At 38.0% G+C, this 13,798-nt stretch overlaps 1 protein-coding gene across 1 annotated transcript in view; it reads left to right on the top strand.

Moving 5' to 3' along the window:
* MTMR1 (myotubularin related protein 1) overlaps positions 1-13,798 on the top strand; it is a gene marked incomplete at its 5' end in the record, with an annotated part of 38,216 nt that overhangs the window by 21,749 nt on the left and 2,669 nt on the right. The window contains 2 exons of the mRNA XM_084294380.1: positions 2,535-2,648; positions 4,069-4,245. Of these exons, the coding sequence (XP_084150506.1) occupies positions 2,535-2,648; positions 4,069-4,245 (291 nt within the window). The remainder of the gene's footprint in view (positions 1-2,534; positions 2,649-4,068; positions 4,246-13,798) is intronic.

The raw sequence follows: 13,798 nt of genomic DNA, 5'->3' as shown, positions 1-13,798 counted from the left end.
ATCAAGTAGGAGTTTTTAATGACCCATGTGTTCTCTCGCAATTAGTGGATTTGACAAGAAGTAAATTTTCATTTGGGGAATTTTTCCACCTGAATCTTCAAACAGACGCTAATGGGCTTGGAACTACAGAGCAAAGAATTTTTAGGTCAGTGATTTTTCAGCAGCAGTAATAGAAGCTTTACAGTCTTGATACATCAGTTCCAACAGTACAACTCTTGTATTCAAAGGCAGAGTTTCAATAAAGTGCTATCACTTATTAATAAATTAGTTGCAGTGCAACCACTGATGTCTGGAATTTTGAATATGCTTCACTGGATCGGAATAGCAGCCGTGTCGGCATCCATCTGATTAGTACGGACCCATCACAACACAGAACCCTAATGTGACAAGGCTCATTAAGTGCTTTCAGTTAAAGAGAGTCCCTTTACGAGGGGCTTTGTCCTCAAAGTTATTTCCAAATATCATTTTGATGCTTTGCAAATTAGTTTTGTTTTATGTATCTGATTGCTGCTTTGAGCTGGGTCCAGGAGATTGAGATCTGTGAGGTACCAAATTTTCTCCTAACAAGCTCTGGCAGACCTGCTTATCAGATTCATGTTTGTTTGTTTGTTTGTTTGTTTTTTAATCATATATACGTTGTTAAGATTGTCGTAATTAAGTTCTGGCATGATTTACTAAGAGAAGGGAGTGCTGCTAGTGATAACTTTTGAGCATGTCTGAAAAAAAGAATTTGATAATATCAAGTTCCTCTATGTCTTATAAAAACAAATGGCTAGGTGGTTGAGAACAAACTTGATTTGTGAGAGAAGCCCCAGTGTGAGCCCTGCACACTATTGAATGGTGCCTAATCCATAGCAGGGTCAACAGGAAGGCTCCATTCTTTCTGTGAGCCATGATGTCAATAGCTTGCTTACGCAAAATTTTCAGTTGAAAGTTGGTGTATCCTGGCTTGAGAAGCCTTGGAAGGAGAATGTTTTTGCAATGTTTGACTTAAATCAGTCTTCTTTTAAAAGAGCATTGCTTAAAACTTAGATCTTTCTGCTTTTAATACAAGCACAATCATTGCGTGTTATTCAACTTACTTTCAACATGCTTGAACATTTGCCCTTCATAAATCACAGATGACACTGAGGGGGAATTCCTGGATCAGCTAGTTCATCCAGTCCCAACTGCTGGGTTATTCCTCCTAGGTATACTTGTCTTCTTTTGTCATTTTTGTGTTTAAATTAGCTCTTGAATCACTCGTGCCAAGGTGTTCAGTGTTCTTCAGTGGCACAAGGCAGAACCCAATTTTCTGCTTCACATCTGAAACATTGACTGGAGAGTTCTGCATATGGAATGAAACTCTTCATTATGAATCTACAACACTGCATTTTAGACTTCTGCAATCACTTACGCCTTCAGTGGGAATGAAAAAAAAATGGTTTCGTTTGTCCTAAAAACATCTCTTCAAAAAACACTGTCTCATGGTAAATTACAGAAACGCTACTTTTAAAATTTTCATTTAGTCTTCTTAAAATGTTTTTCTATTAAGTGTTTATCATCCCATATCTGTGTTTGAGGCCCTGTCACTCTGAATACAAAGTTATTTTACCACACGAAGCAGTTGGCATATGTAGTCTTACCATAGAATATGATTGAAGAAGGACTTTTCCACCTGAAGAGGTAGAAGCCCATACTCTTCGTATTAATTCCTTCCTTTACGACTTTTGAAGCACTGCATATTTAATACACATCTTAAATATTTTGTCTGTTTTCAAATTTTCCATTTTTTTTCTAGAATATGTCAGGTAACCTCTACTTGTGAATAAAATAGCTAACAGCAATCAGTGAAATAACAGAAATAACAGTTCTTACATACAGGATTTACTTTCTAATAGAGAAAGAAGAGGGATTAAAGGATTATTGTACATAGCTGATGGTAAACTCAAGAGGTGAAATTGAGAAAAATAACTTACTTGGGTAAAAAGTGAAATAAAGGTTTTAAATATGTTGGGTGTATTTTATGTTGTATTTATTGTTGTATTTATTATCCAATTCATCACATGTTAGAATAGGAAATTAAGCTCTTAAATATCTGTTGGTTTTGTTTGTTTGTTTTTTCTTTCAAAATGATTTCTTGGTGTGTAAGAAAAGACATAAAGCTTATGTTGAAGACAGTTTGGGGTGTGTTGGAACCAAATGTTGTTAGATAGGGCTCCTTACAACGAATTGCTTTTAGTCACCATTTTCATATTAGCTAACATTTTTACGCTTATATACTAGTGTACTTGCACAATGAATGTAAGGTTCGTCTCCAAGGGGTATATAGAGAGAGAAATATGTAGAAGTATTATAAAGAAGTATGTAGGTGAAATGTTTTATTGCAGTGGGAGTTACAGATATTGCTGAGTCTTCCTGAAAATAATCACTAAAAGAGAAAAAAAAAAAAATCTCATCTGAATCTTTTGGTTATTTCTTACATGTGAGTTTCTTCCTTACTACATTGCTTAAAATGTAGTTTAAAGTAATTTAACCATTTATTTTAATTTCAGTTTCCTGCAGCCTTTGAATTCAATGAGTTATTTTTGATCACCATTCTGGATCATCTTTATAGTTGTCTCTTTGGGACTTTCTTATGCAACTGTGAAAAAGAGAGATTAAAAGAGGTAAATAACTTCTGTAATATGCATTCTTAATTTGTTGATTTTTACATGAAAATGCTTAAGATACGTGACCTAAAAACACTTCAGCTGTATTTTTTGATAAATTTGCCATATAGTCTTAAAATGAACATTAGATTTCATGGTACGAGAATGTTCTACCTCTGAGGTGCTACTAATTTTTCTTCAATTATCATCTGTTGTGGGTTTTGTGGGTTTTAGAAAATTAACTTTCAGATATTTCTGGCCAACATACACAATTTTAAGTAAACGTTATCAAGTGATACTAACATTTCTTCAACTGTTTCCAGAGCAACTCCTATGCGTATCTTTGCAGGTCACTTTAGGACATAATTTGACCCTGTGGTTGAAGACCAGGGAAATTTAAAACGCCTAAATGAATGAAGCTAGGGCTCCATGAAACACTTTGAGTTTGGAAAAAAATGATTATAAAACAAAAAAGTTTGTTAGTTTCCCAATTATACTTTTGCTTACTTTGGGCTTTGTTGTTTACAATACTTGCTCTAACACAAACATGAAGTAACTATTCCTTGGCAGATTTAGCTTTGTTATTTTTCTAGTTTGTCTCACTGCTTCTGTAGGGAAAAAGTTGCATGCAAATACCACAAGATGGAGCTGAATAACACATTCTCAGCAAATACAGGGTTTCCAAACAGCTTTTTTTCATAAATGAGTAGTCATATGCAGTTCTCAATAAAGAAATGCAATTTAAGACACAGCGGTAGTAGAAACACAGGCTTTACAACACTGAAGGAGTGTAAAATTGCAAGATGAATCTGATTTAAGTTCACATTTAGAAACTTTGATCTGACAATGTTTATGCTGATTACATTTAGAATAATACAACTTTCTGAAGTGCAAGTAAAGCTAAAATAGGCATCTTAAAGCATAATATCAATAGATAGGAGCAAATAGTGCTAGTAGGAGAACAGAATAATTATTTTCCACAAATGCTGTTTTGGATCTTTCAAACTACATGTTCTCTTCAATGATTTTCTTTTCAAGGCTAATTTAATTTTAAATCTTTTTGAATTGGTCAGTGTGTAACCATAGGCTTAAGGAGCCGTAGACATTGCTGTAAATTATGACCAGCATAGCTTTCTTTTGCTCAGCTAGACCTTGGTGTCTTTGAAAATAATATGCATGAATCTCCTTTCTCAGTTAGCCTTGGAAGGGAACAAGAGTTAAAAGTTTTGACAAAGTTTTAAGGCTACTTAATGATCAGCTACTGGAAGTGTTTTCAGAGTGCAGTTTTGCAGTAGATAAGGTAATTTTCATAATGTTACTGACTTATAGATATTAACCTCACGTTTTAAGATTTTGCACTCTATACAATCTATCTATATTTTTATAATCTATCTGTATTTTTGCAATCTATATAATCTCTATATTTTTTTTAAATCAGGAGCTAAGCACAAAGACTGTATCGCTGTGGTCCTATATAAACAGTCAGTTAGATGAATTCACAAATCCTTTCTACGTAAACTATGAGAACCACGTCCTGTATCCTGTTGCCAGTCTGAACCATTTGGAACTGTGGGTCAACTACTATGTCAGATGGAACCCAAGAATGAGGCCTCAGGTATGAGTTTTCACTTGACTTTTATGTTCTAGTTAAAAGTACAGAGAAAAATAAAAATACTCTTTTTTATAAGGTCAAATGCAGTATTTCATTTCAAAGTACTCTTTGTCTGTTGCTGATGGGGAATAGGGTCATTTTCTAAAACAAGGTATGGGATATGTTAAAACGTGGTAAAATGCTTAATGTTCATTAAAGACACCAGTAGAATAGTGTTACCGTGTCACTTTACTGACTTGTAAAAGGTGACATTAACAAACTTTGTTATCAGAAGATTACTTTTATAACACTTCTATAATATTTTATAGCACTTTTTAATACTTTTATTGCCTTAACCTTCTCATAGAGTTTAGTATAACTTTATCTTGAATCATGTTTTGCCATTTACCAACAATGATTTAAAATACAGCAGTGGTTTGTGAAGGACTTGGACTACACGCCAACTCATTTGTAGATGCTTACTGTCTTACTGATGCTTGTTTTCAATTGACCTTTCTGTTTTCAAGTTGGCATGCTAAAGATGAAACAGTCCCTATACATGCTCCTTGATTCATCCCGTATTTGCTCTGATAAGTAATGTCTGCTATTCAGATAAATCTCTGAATCTCATCAAACGAATGCTCTGTATGCTCTGTGAATTCCGAAGAAAGAACAATCAGTTTGTTTCGTAACCATAATATATCTGAGGGTGCTATGCTGTCTCTTTATTAAGGTAACATTTCAAGGTATCCCCAAGCGTATTATGATAAATTACCTACGTTGAGTGACTGTTTGAAAGCTGCTTTCATCTGCTGGCAGTTAGCATGAGATGTGAGTTTCAAATTTATTAGACACCCACAAGTCACAGGCTGTTTTAAAAGATGTGTTCCTAAGTAAGTTTCAAGGACAGAACACTGGTAGAAATCCAGGCATCTGAAAAATACCTTTTAAGATACAGTAGTGTCGATTGCTTGCTTTCTCACTGAAACGTTTCCCTCACTTGTTCTGTTTTGGTTGCTGTAGTCCTATAAATGTTAGGTATCTGTTTCTAGCACACATTAAAACTTGAAATAAGGCGTATTTTAATCTTCGTGGTTTTAACGTAAAATTGCTTTTTAAGAACATGTCATCTTTCCTTAGCCTGCTTGCTGGAAAACATTTGTATGGTTTATGCGCAATTTGGTATAATTGACCTGCAGCAATGTCAGGTTATCACTTGTATTTAACTGGGATCTATAGTGGGCAGACTTTGTAAACATACGTGAAAGTCAGTCCCTGTCCAAACAAAATGAGTGAAGAGGTGGGAAGAATTGGCATAACGACAAAATACAAGAACTGTTTGGCCACCAAGTTATACTTTCTGTTGGAGGCGCTGTAAAGAAAAGATTACATATGTTGGTACATCACTTCTGTGTTTTAGGCTCGACCAGTATTTTTGATGGTATTTATTATATCAGGAGCCCCATGTTAGGATTACAGCTATATTGCAATAGATCCCATGCAATTAGGTGACACGCAGCCTCCTTCCAGAGGGTTCAAAGCACAATGTCTTGATAAGTAACAGTGAGAAAAAACGTAGGTTAAATGTGGATATCTCTTGCAGGTTCCGTTTTTGCTAAGCTGTGCTTCAACAAGGTCACTCTAAGTCTTAAGTGAAATAAAACGCTCCTTGGTTTCAGTTTGGAGGTATTACATCATTATTGACTTCTTGTCCCAAGAAAATCAGATAGATTTTAGTCCTATCATATTTAAATTCATTGACTGGGAACAGGGATTTTTTTCAGATTTGCCCTTTCCTGGGGTTGCAGAAATGTGTATTTCTATGTGACCTGTGGAAGATAAGCTCTTTCATTCTTCTGTACAGAGGTGTGTGCTCTCTGGGTACCTGCTGCTGTATTTACAGATGAATCTACTAGCCTGGAATAGATAAGATAGTACAATGCGCTTGATTTTTTTTCAGATGATGCCATTTATTTCTCTTTCCTTTCCTATGTAGTTGTTCAGACCTCTTCTTTACAGTGGTCTGAGAAGTTCTGGCTGCAAGATGTCAGTTAGTTATCTGCCTGGGCAACTCTGGAGGGTGGGGGGAACACAACAAATGATGTTTCCAAATGGCTTCTGCAGGGGCAGTATTTTCAAACTAGTACACACTTTACAATCTGTATATGCAGAGCGTGAGTAAAAACTCTGGTCCTTTCAATTCAAGCTGTGGCTTGCTCTGTGCGACGGAAGGACCAGGATGTATTTTAGTTGATAAATTTGCATTGTCCATTAGGGTACGTGTAGTTGTTTTTATAGCTACCCTTGGAGTACAGGGCTTAATTTTTTATTTTTTTATTTTTAATTTTTCTATACCTGCAATTTTTTCTCCAAGCTCTGCTCTGGAAATTCGGACTCTGTGCTGGAGAGAGTGTTGTAGGAATCCTTAAGGACTTTTCAAACTCATTCTTTTTGTGTGTGTGAAGACTTTGATCCAGAACTTAAGATTAGCACTGTCTACAACAAATGAATTCAGTTCAAGCAGTGGGATAGGATTGTCTGCTCCAGGCAGTCTTCAGAGATTCCACGAGCAGCCAGGGATAGTCTGTTCGGAGGTTAATAGTTGGCTTAAAAAAAAAAAAAGGAAAACAAAAAGCAGGCATAAATAGCTGTTTGTACAGTGCATGCAGAAATTATCTGGAAAGCATATAAATAGGGTACCATGATTGCTGCCTTTTTTTTCTGCTGTGTAGAAATTGCAGAAGAATCTGACGCATTGAACAGTTAAGTGATCAGATCTCAGCTAAACTTCAGTGTCAGTAAACAAAAAAATTGCTTATTTAAAAGGACAAATAAGATGCTAAGTGGTACTGGAAAAAGAGTTGAGGTTCAAATGGAAAATACAATTACTGAGATGCTTTGTGTTGCCATGTACTGGGTATAACTTGCTGTCTGGCACATGGGGTGTCCATAACCATTATACCTGCCTTCTGTCAAGTTACCCAGCATTTTCTTCTCTGATGTTGACATTGGTTGTAATGTTTTTAAGGTTTGCACATTTGATTTATCATCGTTTTGTGGCAGGAAAAGGCCATCATATGGCTCTGGAAATGCTTGGCATTGCTGGTCCACAATCCGTGGTTTTGAGTCCATCCTTTTTGCATGAAAGAATGAAGCAGAAGATGTCGGGAGAAGGAACCTTGTGGGTTAGGTACTTGAGTATTGCCCTGGATAGCTAGCTTTCATCCTGCATTCACTGCAGAGTTTCTTGTGAGGCAAGGCAAGTTTCTTACAGTACCCAGCTGGTTCTCTCTGTGTGTCTGAGTCGGGATTTCCAGAGCATGACTTAATGCAGGTAACAAACATTGGCAGATAAACTGCTCTGTATTTGATTGATGTGGGTTAAAATACAGACTAACTCCTTATCCTGTGTTGTGAACGGATCTGTAGTTATTTGAGGGAAAAGAAAAGGTTGTTATCCTGTAATGAGCACTGTGTCGGAACATGTACAGAAAAGGAGAAACTAATACTGTACAAGTAATATTAATTTTTGGCTGTTCCTAACATATTTTGAAGAGCAAGCCCTCAAAACATTGTTCTAATCTATCAGATGTCAAAAGCTAAATGGACTGTAGGTTTTAACAAGTAATGGCATTAGTCTGTACCATGTAGAGTTTCCTGAGCCTGTAAATCTATACAGTTGTTTGCAAAATCTGTGTTCCAGTTCCCACATGGTAGGATTTATAATTTTTCTTTGCTAGGTATTGCTTTTCCAGAAGGCCTGGAGGTTTTGGTTGCTTTCCCAGGAGCATACCTTTACAATAAGTGTGGAAGTATTGATTATTATAGAAAACTGCTGCTTTCATCATTTGAGATTGACTTTTTCTATGAGTATACTGTTAACTAGGTTTTAAAAGCAAGCCTGTCAGACTTTCAGGTCTTCGTGAAGAGGAACAAAAAGCTTGAGTGAAAGATACTGTTGTTTTTGCAATGCACAGAGTAGGTTTTTGGAAAAACTGACAGTCTTAAGTCAAGTGATGAATTCAAAATCACCATTTTTCTTTGCAGCCTTTCTTCCCTGTTGCTAAAATAGATAACGTATACTCACTGAACAAGACAAAATGCATTCATTGTTGAACAATTTTCATGTGAATGGCTGTCCTTGAGCTAATACAGTAATACACAGTAGATATCCATCCAATTAAGACTTGGCGGTACTATAAGTGAGTAGCTATTATAATTTCTTTTATAACTATCCTTGTGTTGACAAATTTTGCTATCCACAAGCACTTCAGGATCCTGAAGGATTACTTGGGAATGAAAGCCTGAAAATCAATACTGAAAGTGAACTGTAGTAATTCAAAGAAGAGGAAGGTTTGAAATTTTTTGGAAATGAAGCTGTCTTATGTCTAGGTGGTTTTTATATGTGTTATAGTATGTATACTGAAATTGTAGCTTCTGTGTAAGTGTAATTATAAAAACAAACAAGAAATAATTTCTCTTTCCTTAAGTCTTCACCTGGCAGGAACAATTTATTATAGCTGTGAAGTGGCTTTTTCTGAGAGTTATGCTACACCAGGTTCTGCTTTTGATGTGCATGTGCATAATTCAATTAAAAATGGTTTCATATCAGTGGTATTTTAAGCAATAAAGGATGTTTCTTTAGTAGTGTTCTAAGTATTTTTCAGCTTATTATAGGCAGTTGGTGCCCTGTCTTTAGGATGTAGGAGAGGTAAGCACCTGTTTTTGAATGAAACGGTACAAATCTGGCTAAGCAGGAAAATGAAAGTCCCCCCATTTTACCTGGATAACACTGCAATATAGGATATATTGGTGGGAACCTTCAATCGGTTCTTTCTGAGCGAAGAACTCCACTTGGCTAACTCCAATTTTACAGCGTTTTGCTGTTTTTTATTGGCTTGGGTCGAGGGTGTCAAATATAGTATCAGTAGGAGTGGGAGGATCATGTCCAATCTCACGAGGGAAAGAGTGCTCATGCCAAAGAGAGGAAAGAGAGGGTAACTGGCAGTACAGGCATATATAGGGAAGGGAAGAAGTGCAAGAGTAGAAGCTAGGTGTAAGTGAAGAGCTTAAGTGAGGAGCAGAGGCAGGTTCTGTGCTTAATCAAGGCTTGATACAGAAAAGTTGGACTAGAAACTTTAGGAATGTTGAAATGGGCAAAAATGTGAATTGTCTAAAAGCAAGGGAAATCTCAGAACTTGGCTAAATAAAATCTTGATAAGTTGGTTTTAATTTTTTTTATTTTAAGTTGCTTCTGAGATGGGGAGGGGAACAACAATATTCAGTCAGTCATATTTGTTTTAGCTCCTGAGTCAACATTAGGGTAGTAATTATAATAAATCAAAAAATCATCGACACCATGAAGTCTTCTTGAGGTGTTGCAGGTCTGGAGCAAGGATCCAGGCCCTTGTCCCCACTAGTTAGTGCTGTTGGCCAGCTCCTTCCTGTTATCCCTGCTGGGATTGTATTTATAGCTGCATCGGATATAAATGACAGTTTGGGTTTTGTTTTATCAACTTCTGTTTTTTTTTTAGTAAGTTTTATGTCATTAGAGAAATCTGATTTTAGTTTTTATAAATAGGCAAATGACAGATTTCCCTGATGAAGTTAACACACCACAATCTGTTAAAATGTAGTATATTGATCCTGCGATCTCTGCTTTGCTTTTTACCAGAATATTTTGATGAGGAACAGAAAGGAGGCGGATCGATTTTCAGCACGTTGAGGTAGTAGCTTAACTAGCACGGGCAAAACATCCTGAAGACCTAATGAGAAGTGGCCCAGTCGATTTTCCAGTTACAGCCCACCAAAGATGTAAATGCCCTGGTGGGTTAGCTTTCATCTGTGGAGGCTCCTCTCGTGCGGCAGCAGTAGCTATTTTCTCTCACCTGGAGTACAGCAGAGAGATGATTGGGAACTGGCTCTCGTGGCCTGGTGTTGCCTAGCAGCATTACTAAGGTGATGGGCTGGGAAGCTGCTGTTACAAAGGGAGGGATGCACGCCTTTCTCAAAACCTAACATCAACGCCACGGAGTAAAGCAGCAAAAAATGAGTGGTGGGTCTGGAGAGAGTTCTTGAGCTCCCGTCCCTAATTTGAGAGGCATGATGAGAGAGAGGAAGCAGGGCATCTGCTGTCAGGCTCCCAACAAATTCATCTCAGTCAAATCAATTAGACGATTTCCTAACAAGGCTGTAATAAAAGCTTGTCGTGGAGGCACAACTAGTGCTGTGTAAGTGGACATTTCTAGGCTGGAGGTGATAACAAGATCTCCTAATAAACGATCTTCTCCAGGCTTCTTGTTCCTCGCGCAATCTGCCACCCTTTCACTTCCTTTTATTCCCCACAGTGGCAAAGTAAAGGAGAACTTCATTCAGAGCAAGCCATTACAGGTACTATTGTCAAGATTGCAGGACCCATTCCCTCTGAAGAAGGCTTTATTGGAGAGAGGAATTGTACTGAAATACAATGGTGTGAAATGGCCAAACTGTCAATAGTTAGCTGTCAAAATCTGCACAAGATGGCATGAGGAAACACTGGCAGCACCAGGTCTGCTGGGGAGTAAGTCTTTAGGAAGTGTGGACAAGAAGTAAACTTTATTATTTTCACAGGTCTTGTGACAGAATGCATCTGAAGATGCTTCATCCTCTTCTTTCTCCCTCCAAGACAGCAGGAAGCTGCATGATAGCAGTTCTATTTGATTCTCCCAACAGTTTCATTTATAAAAAACATACATGGGACTTGAGATTGAGGCTTTGTTCCCCCACTTTTTTTTTTTTCTCTCTAGCACCATTATCTATGTTTTCATTCTTTTACATTTGAATTTGCTGTTTTGCTCAAGGAAAGGGAATTACAGCAGCAGAATTTAAGATACCTGGGAGAAAATGCAGCTCCTCGTGCCATGTGGCTTTTCAGTTCTTTTATAAAAATGACGTCTATAATTTCTTTATATTATTCAGCTGCCTGTATCACCTTTTTCTTACCCAAAGCATGTGTCATTCTAACACGGACCTCTATCACTAATGAGTACATTGTCAGCTGTTTCAAAATGCTCTGAAAGCATGAAAGATTTCTCTAGAGTGAATTTGACACATTATTACAGGACATTAAAATATGTATCCGAAGTTCATGGTATGAAACGTTATCATTTTATACTATTGTGCATCCACGTGGTACCGTATGTGTGCACGTGATGCTGTGTTAAATGCAAAGCAACAATGAGTGTTTTCCTGAAAAAGACATTAGAAAATCACGTGTGTTTACACTGCCATTTGAAATGGCACAATGATACTTACGGAGACCTGTTTTGCAGTGTTTGCATCCAATTGTTCACTTATTAAATGATGGCCAAAATGTAAAAGATTACTTTTTTTTTTTTTTTTTTCAGACCCTACTCAGTCTTGTTTACAGCTTTGGCAGCCTTTAATGATTTGTGTTGAGCCACCAAGTATGTGTGCCTGACCAAGTTGTTTTGTAAAACTTTATCCAAAAACGCTTAGTTTCTTAGGAGAATACATCTGACAAAAATGTTTTCCCCTATGAAAATACTGGTGTTTCAGGTTTCTGTTGGGGTGAAGGGCTGTTTTTCTGTCAATATTGCATCTCTAGGGCATACATGAGATCTTAGGAAGAGAAATTATCTTTCAGAATTGTGCCTGGTCGTATCCTGGAAAAAAATTAATCCAATTTGGAGGTTGGAACAATCTCAGTAAATTCTCAGGAACTGAGAGGAAATGGAGTTAGAAAGGGGGAGATGGATTTGATACAGCTGATGAGGAGAGAATGGTGACTAATGGGGAGTAGGAGCGAGGAGTGGATAATGCTCAGCATGATGGAGCTCTCTGCTTTCTGTTCTGCTCCCGGAATATAATCTGAGAAAATAGTTCATTTACTGAGTTTCACCCAGCCTGTACTAAGAGTCTAATTGGAACTGCAGAGTTAAGCACTTGAAAACTAGGAAGTGACAGCACTCAGCTTGTCTCCTGGTATAGTGGCTGCATATTCTGATGTCGTAACGATACGTTATGTTGTGCACAGCCCACCTTGCTCATTTTCTGGATGTCTTTCTTTGAGGTGATCTAGACAGGATCGTGAAGGATGCTGTTGTGTGTGGAATCAAAACCTCACGTGCACTGTTCGGAAGCAGTTGAAGGGGGCATTTACCGGTGTCCTGCTTGATACCCAGGAGGCTGAATGGCAGAATTCCTGAATTCTCTGTTAAACCAGCCTGAGAGCCAAGGGGTCCAGATTAGGAGGTGCTCATTCCACATCCTTGGCTGTGAAAGTGGAGTGTTAATGCTTCCCTGCCTCACTGGGGTGCTGGAGAAATAAATTGGTTTCTCGACATGAGATGAAAGTACAGAAAAGTCCGTGAGGAAAACTGAGCATTTTTATTTCAGAGGAATAAAAAAAGGATGGGGTCAGGCACTGCAAAGAAAACTGAATGCTAAAAAACTGCTCACTAATTGAGTAGCATCAAACTGTGCACTGAATAAATCAGGAATACAAGGGAGGAACTAATGTTTTAATGTTTATTTAACCAACAATTTTATCCAGATGTACAGGAAGGCTGAATTAAGTGTGGAGAAGTAATCTTCATTCTGACACTTTCTAATTTTTGGAGTGCATAACTTTGCAGCCTTCGTGTTGAAGAGTTTTTTCCATGCCTTGAATATACATTGCTTTTTAAAATGTCATTAATGTTATTTAGAGCATTTATTTTAAGATGTTCCTGATCCTTGAGATGGAAGCATGGGGAGAACAGCATCTACATCCAAGTTTGAACATGTGGATTCTGGAATTGGGTTCAGGGGAATGCAGAAGAAGGATGGAGAAGTGCAGCCGGGCTCCCCTAAGCGCTTTACACAGCGTGCCAAGTCCTGCAGTGGCGTTTGTGCTGCGTAGCCTGAACAGATTTGTAGTGGGTTCCCCAAAAACCAGATGGGAATCGGGCACAGCACAGAGGAACACAGCAGCTAACACCTGTGTGAGAGGTGTCTAGGAGAAATAGGCCTGGTGAGCCGAATGGTGATTAAGCTGTGCAGAGCTCAGGTGTACAAATCTCCCATGACCCAGGGCTGGCGTGACTAATGACAGCAGTGGTAAATCATTCTGTCACCGACCCGAGTGTTTCAGAAAGATGTCTTCATAAAGCAGAACTCTGACGTGGGAGTGGAGGAAGAAGGGATCTTGTACTTGAAGGAAAGAAAAAAAAATTATAGGGGGGAGAGTGCTAAGTCCAGAAAGCCTTGGGCTCCACCAAAATCTGAATTGCCCAGTGTGTGTCATCAGTGTCTTGAGAAACTTAAAACGCCTAACAACCACCTCAGGAAAAAAAAAAAAAAAAAGAGTTGGCTTTCTGTAGGTGTGCTTTGTGTTGGTTAGTGGAGGAGGCTGCTCTCTTCAGACTCGTGGCCTCGCTTGCTGAAGGTGGGTGTGGGAGAAGATTGCAACGAGGGATTCATTCCACAGTGAAGGCAGGACTGCAGGGCCATCGGGAGCTTGCTTGGTGGTGTGCACCGATTGCTCTGCTGAAAACTCCAAAAGTTATGCTTTAAAAATTGCTCTAGATGGCATGCT

The sequence above is a fragment of the Netta rufina genome (genome assembly GCF_964035555.1).
Source record: "Netta rufina genome assembly, chromosome: 12".
NCBI classification, from domain to species: Eukaryota; Metazoa; Chordata; class Aves; order Anseriformes; family Anatidae; genus Netta; species Netta rufina.
Note: the sequence above shows the minus strand (reverse complement) of the source record. Positions and strands in the feature narration are given on the sequence as shown.